The sequence below is a fragment of the Danio aesculapii genome, chromosome 16, assembly GCF_903798145.1.
Source record: "Danio aesculapii chromosome 16, fDanAes4.1, whole genome shotgun sequence".
NCBI classification, from domain to species: Eukaryota; Metazoa; Chordata; class Actinopteri; order Cypriniformes; family Danionidae; genus Danio; species Danio aesculapii.
Window position 1 is genome coordinate 16,389,741 of NC_079450.1, and position 20,447 is coordinate 16,410,187.

Sequence of the window (20,447 nt, forward strand, 5' to 3'; positions counted from 1 at the left end):
TATATTTTTAAAATTATTTATTTATTTATTTTATTCATTTATTTTTTATTTATTTTATTTATTTATTTTATTACATGATATACATTACAATATGAATACAATTTCACTAGATGAGTTGAATAACTGTTTGGAAGGAATTTATCATTTTAGATTGATTGGGATGATTGTGTAGGGGAGGGCCTAAAATATCATTAATATTTTACAAGCATAGATAAGTTCAATAAAGAAAGATACTAATTAAATAAACAGCATTTAACTGTTTTCCGAAGAGTCAAACTGTATTCAGGCATACAGTAATTAAATAATCAGACATAAAATGATACTGCATAGTCTTTGTTTTATAAACATTTCAATAAAATTGATCGCTGTTAATTAGTTAAAGGTACAAACAGTACAGTTTTTGATGCCTAAATGCTTTTAAAACTCTCACACAGTCACAGGCCTCAAAAACACTTATGAGATGATCAGTTATAATCCAAACTCAATATTGCATATACTCACGATGTGACTATTGCGAATGATAACGTTGCGATATCGATGCTGAAACGATATATTGTGCAGCCCTAATTATCGGCTCGAACTGTGACCATGAATGTGCCGATGATCCAATACTACTAACAGGGTGCACAGAGGTAAATAATTACAAATTTTCATAATGTTTGGACCCAGCATTTTGATTAGGCCAACTTATTTATGGCTCTACAGAATATTAAAATGCATATACATTTGAACCTCTTAATTTAATGATTGCTATGAGGATGTGAATACACTTTCAAACAGTTTAACAAAAAATATTTCTAAAAACAATCACCTATTACACCTTTGATAATAGTTGTTATTGGCCAAGAGCTGCCCACACAAACAGGAAGAGACAATCTTGACTGTTATCTGTCATCTACAACTTGAACATAATTTTTTTTCTTCTTCTTACCTTTTAGAGTTTTAGTATACCATGGAAATCAAGCTTGTAGTGCCTGAAATTTCCAATGATTACCGTTTAAATGTGTCAAGTATGCATATCCGATGACATGCTTCTGAGGCTTATTTAGGTTAAATGAGGTCAGATTTGTCTTTGTATTGATATTAATAATGAATTAGCTTGACAGATAACTGTTATTTGCAAAAGAGAGGCTCTTGTGTGCATATGCCTGAAAGAAATGAGTTGGTTAATGTGTCATTGCTAAGAGTTGCTAAGTGCTCATCATTGACCTTTATGTCACTCAGCAACACGAGAGCAAACCTTTTACAAGGCAGCCATTAAGTGGCTTTGTGCTTCTTGGGTTTAGACTCAAGGCTGAATTAGGGAAGCCTCTGAAAAGAGTGGGTGTTTGGTGCACAACATGACACATTTTGTCATGCGTTTCTTTGCTCTGTGAAGCACAAAAGACATTTCTTGTCTGTGCCATGAAAGTTCATTTAGGTTCAGTGTGGTTTGTCAACACAATCTCACGGCAATTCGTAACGTTTTGATTTAGTGGCTAATTTGTATGAATTTGTACCATCTCATTTGTACAATTTAGTATGATTTGCTTATCCCCCAATGATGGTTGGGTTTAGGCGTGGGGTTCGGTGCCACCCCTCCTTTTGAAAACCATACATTTTTGTACAACTGAACTTGTACAAATTCGTATGAATTAGCCAATAAACTGACAAAACGTAAAATACTTGGGTTTCCTCAGGAGATAAGGCTGGGGTTGCAGTGAATTTTAGTGATACGATTACTTTATTACAAGCAAGAGTGTACAATATTTATCATTCATTCATTAATTTTTTCGGCTTAGTCCCTTTTTTAACCCGGGGTCGCCACAATGGAATGAACCGTCAACTTATCCAGCACGTTTTACGCAGCAGATGCCCTTCCAGCTGCAGCCCATCCCTGGGAAACATCCATCATACGTTATGGACAATTTAGCCTACCCAATTCACCGGTACTATATGTCTTTGGACTGGAGGAAACCCACGCAAATGCAGGGAGAACATGCAAACTCCACACAGAAACGCCAACTGACCCAGCCGAGGCTCGAACCAGCGACCTTCTTGCTGTGAGGCGACAGCACTACCTACTGCGCCACTGCATCGCCCTCACCACTGCGTCGCCCTACAATATTCATCATTTACGACAATTAATACCAATCTTTTTACCAAAAAATGAATATCCCTATATTTCATTTTAGCAATGCAAAATCTAGCAGCTGTATATAGGGCTGCACAGTTAATTGAAAAGAGATCACAATCTTGAATCGACCCTACACTCATTATTTCACATAATACATTTTTTTTAGCTTTTCTACGATTCAGCTAATTATATTTCAGGAGCTCAGGACAGAAGCGTAGAGGCGGTCTTCACGTTTTATATTCGTTGCTCAGCAACGTGGACACCTCCAAATGGTGTTGAAAGTGTCACATATTGTATTTATAAAGGTATAATTCAACCTAAAATGTAATTTCTGTCTTAATGTAATGATGTATTTGCGGCGGCGAAATCACATGAGTTGACACACTGTTTGTTTACTACCAAGATGACACTCTTGTGCCCACCAGTGAAGTCTACTTTATTGAACAGAACCTGCATAGGCTGTAAATAACAGGTAATAACAATGTAAATAACGTTCAGATTGTCGCACAGAGCGATCGCTTGAGAGCCGCACGGGAAGTATGATTTGCATGTATGTTTTTATTCTCAAAGTGACAGCAGCTATAAGCCACACTTGGCAGTGAAAGTGAAACCAAAAGCGAGCACATCACTTAAATGATATCGCATTTTAGAGTTAGGAATACGGCTAGCATTTGATATGTTTCAAAGCAAACACCAAGTGTTGCGCATGAAAATAAATGTTAAACGGTGTCAGTTCTAGCCTATATAATGTTAAATATAATGCAAGAGTGACTCTGATAATGATAAATGTCTCATTTTATCAATGAAAAAAATGGTCTAATAAAGTTGTCAATGTCAACTGACATGCATACGTCTCAAAGATAATACATTAACTACAGAATTGTGGATAGTTGTATTCTGATACCATCACTTTACTGTGCATTAACAACCAGGACATATTTAAAGTCTGTTAAAGTCCACCATCCCAAGTCTATACAAAATTTAGCATTTTAACCAACAGTAGACCTACACATAGGCCTAATAATATTGTTGTTTTACCATATGTTTGAGAATAACAATAGCCTACTCAAATTAACCTTTATTTTACATCTACAAAATCGTGATCTTGGTTTTAACAAAAAAAAAATTAATAAATAAAAAATAAATTCATGATTCTCATTTTAGCCTGAAACGTGCAGCCCTAGCTGTACATTTACATTGCATTACATTTGTTAAGATATTGATATACTGTTGTTGTTTCATTCATAAAGTTTTTTTCTTTAACATTTCAAGTAGTGTTTCTCACAACCGAAAGCCTTTAAGACCAGCTGTATTGTTATATGCCAGTTTGACATCGCCTACGCAATATATTTGTATGTTCTTTTAAGTCAAACTACTCCCACACATTGCTTGTGCTATGTGCCTGGACGTTTCTCTGAACCCACAGTGAATAACATCGAGAAAGTTAATGCATGCAAGCTAAATAAAATATTGTTTTACACTCCAGTATATACACTTATTATACAATTAATGTCTTGTCTAATAACTGTCATTTTAAATTAGGGCTGTATGATATTGGAAAAACTTAACATTGCAATATGTTTTCTCTGATTTAAATAGCTCTGAAAATCACCAGATGACTTAAATAGCTCTTGTTGCAAAGACATTTCTTGGGATGATTTTGTAGGGGAGAGAAATATAAACAAATTTTTATGTAATTTATTATATACAGTATTTAAACTACAGTTATAAATAAAGAAAATTGAGCAAATATTAAAGTGAAATAAACCGTGCTTTGTGGTTTTCTGGAGAGAGCAACAGTATTCAGGTAGAGAACTTAATAATCAAATGTAAAATAGCACTATATAGTCTTTACCATATAAATATTTTAATAAAATTAATCTTTATGAAAATTCTTTATGCACTACTAAAATGCTTAAAACTCCCTTAACATGCTTACACAGTCACAGGCCCTACAAACACATACAAATGATAAACTTTTTACTCTATTATGCTTCAGTTCTACAGTGTCTCCACAAATATGGTGTGCTCTGACCTGATAATCCTAACTCAACATTGCATGTCTTTCGATGTGACTATTGTGGATGCACACATTGAGATATCGATGCTCAAATGATATATATTGTTGAGCCATAATTTAAATATCTTAATATTTTGTGGCAAAAGCTAGTGTGAACACAGAGCATTGACAGGCCTGTTTGAACATTTTAAAAACGTTTCCAGAGACAATGAAAAGTTTTGCACAGAAATTCCTGTCAGCACCTTGTAAATGATTTGGATGAAAATGGAATTTGTTATGCGAAAGCAGAGATTCTACCATTGGTCAGAATCTTTCATTAACCCCCTCACCTAACAAATAGATTGGAAATATATATATATTTTTTAATTATTATTATTTATGTTAAGCTAAATTTTATATTATAGATCTCATTTACGCTCTGTGTAGTTTTGAGGATGCACTTTATTTTTCAGGATACATTTTTCTGTGTGTATCAGTGTGGCAGTTAAAAGTCAGTGCATTTTATTTATGTATTTGAAAAGTATTTTAATAGCATTTTATTTGTAAAGGACTTAATTAAATAAGTATAACAATAATTAAGTATGTGAAGTCGATTGTACTGTATATCTTCATCATTCTCACGCACTATAGATTGAATAAATGCATTTTTTTGTCTTGTCTATAGTGTGCATCACTTTATCGATATCGCAGTGTGTGCATCGATATTACATTGTGTGTATCCGCAATAGTCAGATTGCAGGATTTTATTATTTAATAAAAATGAAAGGATAACGGGAATTTAGCATTTTAAGTTTGTAACACCTCAATTTTATTTCTAACCTATACATTGATCTCACTGGCTTTGTAAAAATACGACTATTGTCATCTCTTGTATGTACAGCTGACGTCAGAATTATTAGCCCCCCCCTGTTTATTTTTTTTCCAATTTTCTGTTTAACAGAGATTTCTTTTCAACACATTTCTAATCATAATAGTTTTAATAACTCATTTCTAAAAACTGATTTATTTTATTTTTGCCATGATGACAGTAAATAATACTTAGATTTTTTTCAAGACACTTCTATACAGCTTAAAGAGACATTTAAAGTCTTAACTAGGTTCATTAGGTTAACTAGGGTAATGAGACAAGCTATTGTATAACAATGGTTTGTTCTGTAGACTATTGAAAAAAATATGACTCAAAGGGGCTAATAATTTTGACCATAAAATTGGGTTTAATAAAATAATAACTGCTTTTATTCTAGCCTAAATAAAACGAATAAGACTTTCTCCAGAAGAAAAAATATTATCAGACATACTGTGAAAATTTCCTTGCTCTGTTAAACATAATTTGGAAAATATTTAAAAAAGAAAAACATTCAAAGAGGGGCTTATAATTCTGACTCTAACTGTATATGTATTTGGTAATAGAGACGATCGCTCTTTTTTTTATTTATTTATTTTTTATTTTATTAATTTATTTAGTTGTACTTGTGTACTTTATATTATTATTTATCCTTTTTGTGTGTGTGTCTGTGGAGGGGAGTGTCAATTCTGTACTCTCTTTTCTCTTTTTATTGGAATTGCACTGCTTTGTTAAATATATTATAAATGTTAAATAAAATATTATAAAAAAGATTAAAGGATAAAGATATTATTACATATTTTATGTTATTGTATGAAATGATTTCTACAATGATAACCATGTTATTTTACATTTGATTGTTCAATTTCTATTATTCAATGATGTTCGACTCCCTAAAAAACCCATAAAGAAAACCATTTTTGCTCTGTTTTTATATACAGGTGAAGTCAGAATTATTAGCCCCCCTATTTATTTTTTTCCCCCAATTTCTGTTTAACACATTTATAAACATAATAGTTTTAATAACTCACCTTTAATAACTGATTTCTTTTATCTTTGCCATGATGACAGTAAATAATATTTGACTAGATATTTTTCAAGACACTTCTATACAGCTTAAAGTGACATTTAAAGGCTTAACTAGGTTCATTAGGTTAACTAGGCAGGATAGAGTTAATTAGGCAAGTTGTATAATGATGGTTTGTTCTGTAGACAGTCGAAAAAATCTATAGCTTAAAGGGGCAAATAATTTTGACCACAAAATGGTTTTTAAAAATTAAAAACTGCTTTTATTCTAGCCGAAATAAACAAATAAAACTTTCTCCAGAAGGAAAAATATTATCAGACATACCAACAAAATCTCACGGCAGTTCGTAACTTTTTGATTTAGTGGCTAATTCGTATGAATTCGTGCGATCTAATTCGCACAATATAGTACGATTTGCTCATCCTCCAATGACGGTTGGGTTTAGGGGTGGGGTTAGGTGCCACGCCTCCTTTTTAAAATCGTACAATTTTGTACGACTGAACTCGTACGAATTCGTACGAATTAGCCACTAAACTGTCAAAACGTAATATACTTACGTTTTCTCAAGAGATCAGGCTGGACATACTGTGAAAATGTCCTTGCTCTGTTAAACATAATTTAGGAAATATTTAAAAAAGAAAAAAAACTCAAAAGGGGGCTAATAATTCTGACTTCAACTATATGCTTGTAACTTATTTTATTTTTGCTGATGCACTGCATAGAAAAAACGCTTGATCACCCTAGTGAATCTAATTAATGAAATCTTTCCAAATAGGTCTTCACTGGGAAACTTAATATACTAGAGAACACAATATGTTTGACTCTTCCAAACTTTGTGGAGAGCCCTTGCAGTAGTTAAATTATTTTTTTTTTAATGTGAAATGAGGAAGTGAGTCAGGAAAGTGTGCTGCTGTGTAGGAGGCGATGGTGTCCTTTCACTGAGTTTCAGACATGCGGAGCTTCACTGCTGCCCATCGGGTGACTTTATAAAGCATGCTGAGCTCCACGAGTGTCACTGTTTTGATGGTTTTGTGCTGTGGGGGATGAAATGAGCAGTATAAAGGGCTAAAACGTCATTAGTTATCCTACAACCTATTGGTTGATTTTTACATTTAAGCAGTGTCAAAAAAATGCATCTTTTAAATTCACTCCCTTTTAAATGTTATGATTGCTTGCTCATGCTACACATTTAAAATCAATATATGTTTTTATGCACATTGTGGATTATCGCATAAAAACATGCTTGATGTAAACGACAAGATGCACATATATATATGAAAATAAGCATAATAAATGTATGCACATAACAGTAGGATATTCAATTACAAAAAATGCACATAAACTATGCTGGAAACACATTTAATGAATAAACTCCAGAATGTGCATTAAAGTCATGGGATTTTAGAGATCATGTAATAAAAATGAGTGCAGTGGATAGCTTTAATGGACAAATCAGAGGGCCGAGCCGAGGTTATAGTTAACGAAAACGAACGGAAAAACAAAAATTTAACAACTGAAATAAAAATAAGAATGAGAGTTTTAAAAAAGTACTGTGTTGTGTGTGTTTGTGTGTATATATGTATATATAATATATACAGGGGTGTAGATTTAGGGTGGACGGAGGGTACGTGTCCCCACCAATATCCACCGACCATTGAAATGTGCCCACCAATAATTTAACCCGCTCAAAAAAAAATCGCGCTGTCAACGTACACACGCAGAAAGGGTTAAATGACATTCTCTCCTTGAGTCATCCCGCCCTCAAAACACATATGGACATTTTGATTGGCTGTGCTTTTCCCTGCTGTCATGTGTGGGGGTGTGGCTGCATTTAGATACAAGCAGCGCCAAATGCGGTGGATTGTTTTTTTTTCCCTTGCAAGAATAAGGTGTGTTGGGTGACACACACAAGCGATGATGGTGGCAACAAAAAAGGTAGTCATTAGGTTTTTTCAATGAAAAGTGTAAGTCACATAAGCGCAAGTTCGCTACTGAATGAGTCCATCATGATAATGCCGGTGTTACACCAAATTCTGTGACCATCGTATTATGTGACTCCAGTAGGCGCTGTTCTCACTGTTTGGCTTGAACTCACTCCCACAGGCAGACTGGACACGCAAACAGCGCACATGCTCTCACGTGAACGCGCTCGGCGCCCCTCGCACATGGCTCGTTAATGCACCCAGGTTGTGTGTGCAGAATGAACTGATTAATATAAGTATATAATCACTGGTATTTCACACAGAAAAAATGTATGTTCTCCAAATGCAAACAGCTTACATGATAATAAAAAAACAACAACAATTTAATAGTTGTAGTAATACCTCCAGAAATGTCTTAAGTGGCTGTGGTCCCAAAGACCATCTCAAGCCCCAAAAACAAATCTTTTTTTAAATCTTGGAAATCGATAGCCACTGATTTTCCTAGTATTTATTTTCTTTCTATGTATGGGAGATTAATGGTTTCCAACATTCTTTCAAATATCTCAATTTGTGTTCAACTGTGTTAAAAGGAAAGTCAAAGTTAAGATGAGTCTCTTCCTGTTGCATCTCGTCTTGTGCAATTATTTGGGCACTCCACTATGAGCAAAGTATTTTTACGACAGACGTATCAAAAATAGACTAACCTTTAAAAGAGTGTCTTGAAAATCCTGTGTTCTGTTTCAGGGCCACTTCCTTTAGCACTTGGTGAGATTTTGAACATTAAGGCCCTGACATACCAAGTCAGTATTGGGTATTCGTTAAGCAATTGTAATTTCAGTGTTTGCATTTCGTTCTCTAAATGTTGAACCCGTGAGGGACTTTTTGCATGATAAATGCCAGCACGTTGAATCTGAGAACTCTCGCCGGCTGTTCAGTTGGACTATTTTAGAAAATATTTGAACTGCAGTAGTTTGACTAAAATTGCAGTTTAATATTCAGTTTGTTTAAAGCTCTTTATCTTTGGCATTATTCAACAAAGATTAGGACTACGTTAGTATGTTGTGTAATAACTCTCTTCCTAAAATCGATATTTCACATTTGGTCACAAAAATAAAAACAATTATAAATACTAACTTCGACTATAGTTTTATCTGTTTATGTTTTTATCAGCAATTAGTGACCTAAATGAGTATTAATCAAACAGGCTGACAGTTTGTGCAAAGCGTTCTTATGCTGATTGAGCCGCAGAGATCTATCTGCAACTGTATTGCTCTGATGACGCATAAATAAACGTCACATAGGCCCCATTTACACTGTCAGGTCTTAATGCCCATTTCTGATTTGTTTCCTATATCAGATTTTTTTTTTTGCCTGTCTATTTACACGTTCTTTTAATTGTGACCCATATCCAATTCATGTGTTTACACTTGCACGACGTTGTAAATTGTATCGCATGTGTAAAAGCGGGTTCTAGCATCTGCGCCACTAGCTGCGATGGAAGAAATTGTCTTGATTTTAGCTCTGCAAAATATGCGAAGTTCAACCAACTATAAATTGATTTTGAGGTGGAGGAGGATATGGTTTATTCATCATGTCCTCCATTATTCAGAAGAATTTGTGGGTACGAGAGAGATTTCACGTCTGGTGGGAGCAAATTGTGGCGACTGACCACTTTCCTCTATATTTCCTCTGTTGTTTTTTACTGTGTTGGTGTCCACACACGCTCTTCCTTCTATGTCATTAAACTGTGGAGAAGTACCCCATTATCACGTTTATTAATGTACAAAACGGCATGCCTTAATAAATCCGATCTGCCTGTTTACATGATAGTCGCATTGTCACATATCCGATTTATATCTGATTTATTTCCACATATGAAGGAGACCTGAAACCGATATCTGAATATCCGAATGAATGCGTTTTTTTCCGTTTACACTATTATAGTACAGATCTGGTCTGTGTCACAGGAGCAAAAAATCAGAATTGGGTCACAATTAACTGGCAGTGTAAATGGGGCCATAGATAAACAGCACAGTGACAGACAAGAATGAAGCAGATCTCCCTTACTACAGTAAGAACTGATGTTAAATAAACTAACAAGTTGACTTCTGTTACAATATTCTTACACAAATGTTTGTTGAAATTAGTTATTGTCGGCTGAGCAGGGCTCCACACATGAGTGCTAAATAGAGCTGTTAGCACTATATGACTTTATGAAATGTGTTACTTTATGCTTTCTCTGCCAACTGTCCTCTTGTCTCAAGTGATCGGTGTAAGAGCTGCCTTTCTGGTTTAAAGACAGCATCTTATAAAATGTGATATTATTACAAATGCAATTAAACATCCTGTCTTACTATTCAATTTAAAAAAGGCCTGTTCACCCAAAAATAAAAATCTGTTTTTAAATACTCGTTCGGCCTTTTCATTTTGTTTTTGGAACACAAATTAAGATATTTCAGATTAAATTCAATTAAATTCAATTCACCTTTATTTGTACAGCGCTTTTACAATGTTGATTGTGTCAAAGCAGCTTCACATAAAAGGTCATAGTAAATAGGAACAGTGTAGTAAATCTGTGAACTCCCTCATCATCCTCCATAGACAGCCATAGTCTAGAGACGTTCCAGAAAAGGAACCAAAAACATTTTCAAAACATTCCATGTGACTTTAGTAACTGTAACTAAGGCTGCAAAATATATTGAAAAAGATAATTATCGCGATAATACTATATCAATATATCAGAGAAGTGTAATTAATTACATTAATTTGATGTGCTACATCACCAATCAGATAGGGCTTTTACTATCTTCATCCCCACCTCTCCAGTAGGTGCTGTTAGGTCAAGCTGGAAATAAATAATAATGCTGCGAGACGAGAGAAAAATTAAAACAGCCAATAATCTGAATTTCTGCGGAGGTTTTTAGTTTAAATGTCTAAATGTTGAACATCTAAATTGTTTGTTTATTTGTTTTTTTTTTTAAATTAGCTCAGAAAAATATATATTGCTTGTTTATTTTAGTATGATTATTACATAATTAAAAAAAATAAAATAAAATCATAAGAAATGCTGTTATCGCAACAATTAACAACATTATTGTCTATTTTCCCTGTGTTGTGCAGCCCTAACTGTAATCATATGAAGCTCCAAGAACACTTTTACACACCAAAACTTTTCTCAATGGCTCTGTGTTTCAGTCAGCAGCACAATGCAATCATTGTTTTTAAAGTTCTTTTGGTGTACTAAACTGTTCTTGGTGCTTTGTTTGATTTCAGTTTACTGAAGCCACATGAAATGTTTTGACCATGTTAATGAATCCTTTCCTGGACTTTGAACATCTCTGGTCTATATCCGTCTATGGATGATGAGAGAGCTCCCAGATTTCATCTAAAATATCTTAATTTGTGTTTTAAATATAAACAAAAGTTTTCAGATGATTGGAATGAAATAATGAGCCACTTGAAATGAAGAAAGTCATCAACGTTTCTTTTTTTAAATTCAAAATCATACCCAGTGCCCAGGGGCTGATTTTGCTTATGTATATGCAGTACTTGTTTCGATTTTTCCATTTTGAATGGTAAATATACCATAGACTTATAGACTTTTGATACCTGCTGAAATAGATAAATTGTTTTTTTTTCTCCCCTGAAGCAGGCACACACTGTACCTCTGGTTGACCAATGTTTGTAGTCTTTGCTGTGTGCTCAAGCTTTACTAGATGTGACGACAGCAGTCAGGTTTGGATGTCAATAGTTCTTTGTTGTCAGTTTGCTGTGGAAGGCCCCTGAAGATTAATTCACCACCCAAAAATTACAATTTGGTCATCATTCTTTCCAATCTTTCCAAACAAGAATGGCACACTTTCTTCTTCTGTAAGACACAAAAGATGGTATTATTAGAATGCTCCAGTCATTTTTGTTCCTAAAATTAGACAGTGTTGAACTGTACAATATGGTTCTGGACCCTATTCAATTTCAACGTATGGACACAAAAACGCTCATATTTTGGAATCCATTGGGAAAATAGGTTGTACAGGTTTGGAACAACATGAATAAACAATTCTCCAATAGGGATGCAACGATTATAGATTTTGGTTGCACAATTATAGTCTGAGTTTCGGTGTTTCGTGGTTATCACGATTATTATGCATTTTTTAAATTCAAAACACTACTAGTTTAGTAAATCACATGAAAAAATCCTTATATTATAAAGTGTTATTTATTGCTGCTTAGTAACTAATTAAGACAGCTCAAAATAATATTTCAAACAAACAATAGTCCATTTCTGTTTGGAGTTAAAAAGTAATTTAAACATAAGTAATCATTTCACACTGAAAATAAATGACGGAACAATAAATATATAATTAAATAAAAATTAGAATAATTAAAAAATGTATTTCTCTAATGTGAATCTAAGCTATTAGCTAAGTATTTCCCTTTTAGAGAGAACAAATGTTGTCAAAGGCTATGAACCCCTGTCTGAAAGGGACTTTTGATCAACTGTATTACAAAATTGTTTGTTTTTTTTTTCTTTGGAGGAATCGGTCCAGTTCTTGGCACGTGACTTTCAGCTATGTGAGCCTGGAAAGCGTGTCCGCATCACATGCATGTCGCTTCCAATATGCGGGTGCCAGTGCTTGCATGTGCTACAACTTGCATGTGCTAAAGACGCAATATGTGAACGGCCCTTAGTTAGTAGCCTCAGCCAGAGTTAATCCAGCATGCGTTAATCCATCGGTTAATCGTTGCATCCTTATTGTTAGGGCTGGCCGATTTATCGAAAAGTAATTGAAACCGATATTCGAAACCTATTTTCGGATCTAATTTTTCCTGGTTGATTCTTTCAATTATTTACGGCGTGAGGAGTCACTTGACCCTGCTCTGTTAACTACACGTCCCGACGACGCGTAGCGCAAGCTGTGATTGGTCTGTTTGGTAGCAATAACAAGTGTGGACGGAGCGGAGAGTCCGTGGAGCGAGTGTTTACAAGTGTCGAGTCCCATGAAGGAGCTCCATATGGAAACTTTTGTTTTGTGTTTACTTTGTTGTTGCAAGTTGTTGCACGTCCGTTGGTCCCCAAAGATGGACCTATTCTTGGGCCTTACTTTGCACTTACGTTTGACGATGATTGGAAGCTGCGCCAAAGATGCCTTGAGATGGCATATTTTCAATTACATTAAAATTATTATTGACAATAAAATATTTGTTTACAGAAGATGCAAGAAATACAGTGTTTAAAATATTATTTACAAGGAATACAAGAGTTTTTTATTTAGAAGAGATACTGCTTATCTACTTTTAATTTGAAAAACATTAAAAATAATTTATAATAGTTTATATAAACTTTTTTTGGAAGAAAAATTGACTGTTTGTTTTAGGCAATGTGTGCTTTTAATTTCAGTTGTTCAACGTTTATGTTCAATAAGTAATTGTACATAGTAGATAGTGTATGTTTCCTTTAATTATTTTATAGTCAAGTAATGAACTCTTTATTCAAAAATCTCTCACTTGTAATATGTGAACTTATTTACTTTACAAAACCTGTCACCAAACTATAAGGGAAAAATAAATAAAATAATCGTTCATTATTCGTAATCGAGTTAAAATGTTCAATTAATCGAGATTTAGATTTTTGGCCAAATGGCCCAGCTCTACCTATTGTCCAGCTTTCATTTGTTTGAGTGAACACATGGCAAGTAAAGCTGGAGTTAATCAGCCAAACCGGTCCTCATCCAATGTACATTATCTGAAAATTAAATAAAATGCAAATTAATTGGCCTATCTTGACTTTCTTGATGAAGACGGTTAGTTCTGTCGAGTTGTTTTTGGTACTAGACGGTGATGTGGAGAAGATTGCATTAGATAAATATGTGGTTTGTGTGTTAAGTTAGCTTCTTTTTTTTTTTTTCTTCTCAACATCGAGGTCAAAGTGTAGGATGTATAAAATGTCAGTGTGTTCCTTTCTGGTGAAGGGGTTCACTTTCTGTGCCCTACCATCAGATTGCAATATGATAGTCATAATAGACACAGAAATGGGGTTTACCTTATCTGTGGCATCATGGAAACACACCCAGTAATGTTTTCTGGTCTCCTAATCCCCAGTGTTTATCTGATCTTATGAAAACCTAGTGTGACTTATGAGCTCACCAAACGTGACAAGGCGTCTACACGCCTTAGATTGAAAAGCCAGCTAACTTGACCCTGTTTAATCCTTTCCAATTCATGAATGATGCCATACCAAAAATGAGAAAAGTAGCTTTTGCATGAGACTGAACACAGTTGATTGTTTATCACAATTTGCTCTACCATGTGAAGCAGCCCGATAAGATCTGATTATGTCATTTGTTTATGCCCAAAGGCAACCGAAGAATGACAATATGGTATTACATGCTATTTTTATTTTAGCACCTGCTCATTGAATGAATCAGGAGCGTTATGAGTGTGTCATTTGCTTTCACGTTCTGTGTTTTTTTTCTTGACCAGCTCAGATGTGACTGTTAAGGCAGGCAGACAGGATGTAATGTGAGAAAGATCAGATCCTGTTGTCCAACCTTGAATAGCTCATGTTGCTCTGTTTCTCTCTCGCACTGTGAAAAGATACTCTGAATGTGATCAGCAGTGCAGTTTGAGGTGGTGTAGATCAGTTGGAGGATAACTATAGAGCTGTAGCCGATTGTTTTGATCATGATTTTTTTTTTTCTGTGGTGAAGTGGGGGATGTAAAAGCATGTCATTAAACATCTTCACTGCTCTCAGTCAGACTATCTGCATTTCGAAGGCTTTAATAAAAAATCAAAAGTTGACAATGGTGTATTTTGTTCTGCTGGAACACATTTCCTCCTTTGAACAGACTTGTCTTTCTTGTGATGATGTAACAGACCACTCTTTATTTTCAGTAATCCTGTTAGTCACAAATATTGTTGGGTAACCATGTAACGATACTAGAGTTGCACCAGGCAAATTTCACAATTCTTGATACCACATTAAAAAACGTTGATCACTTTCATGAAAAAACGTATACGGTCATGGAAAAACTGAAAAGTTCATGAAATTTTGACATTGTTTTTTCCAGGCCTGGAAAAGTTTTGGAAAAACTAAAAAACCCTCAAAGTTTTGGAAAAGTAATTGAAATTAGTTGAACAAATATCTGTATACTTAAATTAGGGCTGCACGATATTGGAAAAATCTTACATTACAGTATTTAGTGTTTCTGCGATATATTTCAATGTGAATACAATTTCAAATTTGATTTAATAGGTTTATTTGGATTGATTGGGGGGATTTTGTAGGGGAGTAAATCTCAAATAATATATAACAAATGAATTACAAGCAAAGATAAATAAAATATAGTATTAAATATAGTAAGATATTCACATGTATTCACAATTCAGATACAGATTAGATGCAGAATAATCAACACTGCATAGTTTTTTATTTTTGAATATTATTTAATCTTTATTAAGGTTACAAAAAATTTCTTGTGGTCGGAAGTTTTAAAATTTGAAATATTGAAATGTTCTTACAGGCAAAGGCCTCAAAGGGACAGTTTACTCAAAGATTAAAATGTACTAGGCATGGACCGGTATAAGATTCTGAATGTATGATAACCTTGGATATAAATATCAGTTTTACGGTTTTGCAGTATTGAGATTGTTGCTCTAAAATTGATTTTTTTTAAAAACTGGCTAAAAAACAAAACCTTTTTCCCCTTTGGACACAATATATTTTAATTTGGGAACCATTTAAAATATTTTGAAGGAGTAAACATGTCAGGCTAAATAATTCAAGTGAATTGTGCTGTCTTCATTTGTTTCAAAAACACAAATTAATTTACAGTATAAAACGGCATCTGTGCAGATCTTTTCTGTTGGAGATACTGTTGTCCTAAAAAAAAAAAAGTAAATAAAAATCATCGTACTCGTACTTTAGGAAAGGTATAGCAGAACATTTGGATGGGTTTAAAACCTTGACTTTTCCAAACTGCGGTATACCTTGAACAAGGTTATCGTCCTATACCTAAAATGTACTCACTATTTACTCACACTTCACTTGTTTCAGAACTATTGGAGTGATTAAATTATATTCTTTTTGTGTTCATTTAAAAAAAAAAAAATCATAAATGTTTAAAACAAGTGAAGGGTGTAATGAAAATGGCAAGTCATTTTTGGCTGAAGTTATTTTATCTCTTTAAAAATGCATGCAGATGATTAACTTTTGATCCATTATGATTAACCTCTATATTAAACTTTTATCGCAACATTGCATATCCTTCAATGTGACTGTTACTCATGCACACGTTGCGATATTGCTGCTGAAACCATATATTGTGCAGCCCTAACTTGAATATAGGTTAGTTGTCGTAACTTTTTTTCTGTCCTTGGCCAAAAACTCGCTCTCACATTGTTAGTGCTGTGTAAGCATTATCAAATTGTACATCGATATAAAAACAAATTTAAACAAAATAAATAGTTGGGTGTTTTATGATATGCTGTAAGAAATTTGAACATCATTGTTTTCTTATTATTTACCATGTAGACATTACATGAAACATTACGTCATGAAAATGAACTTGAAAGTTTTGGAAAAGTCATGGAATTTTAGTAGTAAAAATGTGTATGATCCCTGATATTGATATGGTTATTATTGTTGAAAGCTGTTGTACTGGACATGGATTATTAACCATGTTCTGTACACAACGATGTTCTGTACAGATTGCGTTTTAATGGCAGTCTCTGATTAAATACTTATGGGTCGTAGACAAGATATATATCAGTCTATAATTTAAACTTAAAACATAGCGTAACCGTAGCAAAACGTTTACTAACTAAAAGGTATTAGTGTAAACGGGGCCTCAGAGCAATGACAATATGCCTGTGCATTTAATTTATGCATCACACAGTATTACAGTTTTTATGAAATTAATATTATGTTATCTCAAATTGTAAAATAGATTATCTTTTGTTTAATAAATGCTTTGAAATGGGGTTATTTAAATGTCAGTTGTGGGCGAACTCTCCGCTAGGCATGGGCCGGTATAAGATTCTGTCGGCATGATAACCTTGGATAAAAATATCACAGTTTCAAATACGTTTGGACCATTGTTTTTGTTTACATCGCTCAAAATGGTCTGTTGGGAGAATGCAAAGGAAACCTGAGCCATCGTAATCATTTTCTATTCCTGCTCGCATCATGACCCCTTTTTTCTCTTTCTTTTATTCCTAGGTGTCTGAAAGATGGTGGACCGCTTGGCGAACAGTGAGGCCAACTCTAAACGCATCGGGGTGGTGGAGGCATGCTTCGGCACAGCAGGTCAACCGCTGGCCATCCCAGGTCGAGTTCTGATCGGAGAGGGCGTTCTCACAAAGCTGTGCCGCAAAAGACCTAAAGCTCGGCAGTTCTTCCTCTTCAACGACATCCTGGTGTACGGCAACATCGTCATCCAGAAGAAAAAGTACAATAAGCAGCACATCATCCCTTTGGAGAGCGTTACCATAGACACGGTCGATGATGAGGGCGAATTGCGCAACGGCTGGCTTATTAAAACGCCCACTAAATCCTTCGCCGTTTATGCCGCCACCGCTACGGAGAAGTCCGAGTGGATGAGCCACATCAACAAATGCGTTTCGGACTTGCTTGAAAAAAGCGGGAAATCTCCTACCGGCGAGCACGCCGCAGTCTGGGTGCCCGATTCAGAGGCAACCGTGTGCATGCGCTGCCAGAAGATGAAGTTCACCCCTGTCAACCGGCGCCACCACTGCCGGAAGTGTGGCTTCGTCGTATGCGGCCCGTGCTCAGAGAAAAAGTTCCTTCTCCCCAGCCAGTCCTCCAAACCGGTGCGCGTGTGCGAGTTCTGTTACAAGCAGCTCTCGACGGGTGCTACTCTCCCACCCCGATCAGACTCCTACAGCCGGCAGGGCTCCGACTTCTGCAGCAACAACATCTCGGACGACGACGATGACGACGACAGCAGTGACTGAGGGTCACTTTTAGGAAACACTGACAATATACAGATCCCAATATTTTAGTCTCTCATTCAGGGTTTGCAAAGGTTCCTCTGGCAATAACACTTACCCTAAATAATTAAAGGCCCTGTGCATATGAACAAAAGGTTTGATGGGAATTGTTCCTCATGAACACTACTTGTCGGCTCGCAATACTTCCACATTAAAGTCACTCTCATAGTCTAATTTAAGTCCCTTCGTGTAGATGCATTTCTTGGCAATGGTGCTCTTTCATCTTCTTTTGCTAGCTTTTTCTTACTGCTACTTTGCCAGAGAAGCGAATGTTGCATAATGTGATTGCAGGCTGTTCTTGAGCATACCCTCCCTCAGGTGAAACCATGTAGTGCATTAAGTTTTAAACAACGAGCTGCATTTAATTCTACAACTAACCACTAACAAACCATGAAAGTATGTGTTTGGGTGTCTCTCATGTTCTAGTAATTGCTAATGACAAATCAGATAGACGCTACTAAGCTTGTAAATGTGTATATAATGCCGTGGGACAGGAAGCCTGTTGCATAATTCATCTGACAAGGTCGCCGCTGCCTCAGTGCCTTCTTATTTATCCTCAGGAAGTAGATCCTGGAAAGGAGAACAGGCCAATTCCTTTACTTTGAGATGTCTGCATTTAAGAGCGCACCTCATATACTGCTTAGAGCATGGGTGTCCAAACTTGGTCCTGGAAGGCGAGTGTTCTGAAGAGTTTAGCTCCAACCCTAATCAAACACACCTGAACCAGCTAATCAATCTCTTACTAGTTATACTAGAAACGTCTTTGCAGGTGTGTTGAAACAACTTGGAGGTAAAATATGAAGGACACCGGCCCTCCAGGACCGAGTTTGGACACCTATGACTTAGAGGCACACAGGTACCATTGTAATAACCGTTTTTATTGCTTTAATTATATGACTCTAATAATCATCCAAACTAGGCCATTTTCAAAAGAGTGTAGTCCAACTTATTGCATTCTCAGTCCGAACAGTTTGAGCATCTTCTGATAGAAGCATGTTGCATCTGTACACCACATGTGTTGAAGTACATTGACATCTTTCTATAGTTCTCACTTACAGAAATATACCACATGCATGCAGCTTACAGGCAAAGGATGACCGTTCTCTCTTTGGGGTTTTTGTGTTCGTGAGGTCACATGACAGTCAATCCTAGTTTTAAACGGGAATCGAAAGCATTTTGAGGAAGTGACTGGATCACAGCCACCTTTTGTTTTGTTTTTTAATGACTGTTTGACATACAAAAAACTGCACTAACAGCTTTCCAAAGTGGCGTATTTCTTTATAAATGACTGTTGGACTTCTTGGAGAGATACAGTAGTTAATTTGTTCAGCGATCTGCTAGGTTTACAGTCGTTTTGTCAAGCTGATGGAAAAGTCAGCTGTACTGCTTGAGAACTGTCTCAGTAATGAATACTTGATCACCTGTGAAGATGGCATGTTTTTGTTTGCGTCAGAATAACAGAACCGATGTTGAAAAAGGGATATTTAATTAACCTGACTCCGTCTTAAGAGTCTGTTCAGACCGTCTAGTTTATATGCAACAACCGATACGCTTAAGTGAGAAGTATTTTTTCTTCTGTACATTTATGTGCAACTTATTTGAGATTGAAATAGGTTTACAGTGATTGACTCAAGGTAATGATCTAATCTTGCTTTTGGAATATAACGGCAGATTCCAGGAAAGTCGTGTATGGTATAATGCTTGATTTAATTAATTATTTGAATTAGTCCAAATTTATCCTGAGATTATTTTTGTTTTAATTCTACTTTAATGTTTTAATATCATGCTTCAGTTGAAATATTCCTTGAGGATCATTTTGGTTTGCATGTTGTAAACTGTGTACAGTGTTTTTTTTTTGTAAATGTTAATTACTCTTAAGCTTTCAGATAGTTTCTTCATAGTGTTTCCGTGTGGTTCATGTGTGCGTTTCCTGAGCACCTCTGGATCAGCTACCAGCACTTTACTCTCTGCAAACCACAAAAAAGGGGTGGGGCTTTAATGGGGAGGGGCTTGAGTAGGAAGTGGGCCTGGCCCACATATCTGGCCTGCAAATACAAGAGAATAGATTTTCATAAACTAAGCAAAGCTCAGAGTAGAGGATGAACGATATTGCCATTTAGTTTCTTTTTTTTGTTTCTTGAACATCATTTATGATTCCCTTGGATGGATTTGGGGGATTTTTCTGTTTTCTTGTACATTTTTAAAAAGACTAAATCTCATTTAAAACTCTCAAAGGGCTAAAAACTGAATGTAATCCATCATATCATTATTAGATACTAATTTTGAGGAAAATATATGTATTGCTTAAACCTGTGTCTTGTCTTCTGTAATGCAAGTATACAAATGGGTATTAAGGATGATTTATACTTCTGCATCAAGCACACGGGTATGCTCTGGTGCAGCATTCACACAGTCGCATAGCCCTCGCTGTGGCTGATGCTGACGTGCACCTCTCAAAAAATGTAACTATACGTCACAACACTGCCTAGCGCAAGCTCTGTGATTGGTC

At 35.4% G+C, this 20,447-nt stretch overlaps 1 protein-coding gene across 1 annotated transcript in view; it reads left to right on the forward strand.

The window, feature by feature from the left end:
• The window catches only part of plekhf2 (pleckstrin homology domain containing, family F (with FYVE domain) member 2), a 37,584-nt gene extending 17,337 nt beyond the window's left edge, over window positions 1-20,247 (forward strand). Inside the window, exon 2 of the mRNA XM_056475303.1 lies at window positions 17,148-20,247. Coding sequence (XP_056331278.1) covers window positions 17,159-17,902 — 744 coding nt within the window. The 5' untranslated portion in view covers window positions 17,148-17,158 and the 3' untranslated portion in view covers window positions 17,903-20,247. The remainder of the gene's footprint in view (window positions 1-17,147) is intronic.
• The last annotated feature ends 200 nt before the right edge of the window (window positions 20,248-20,447 follow it).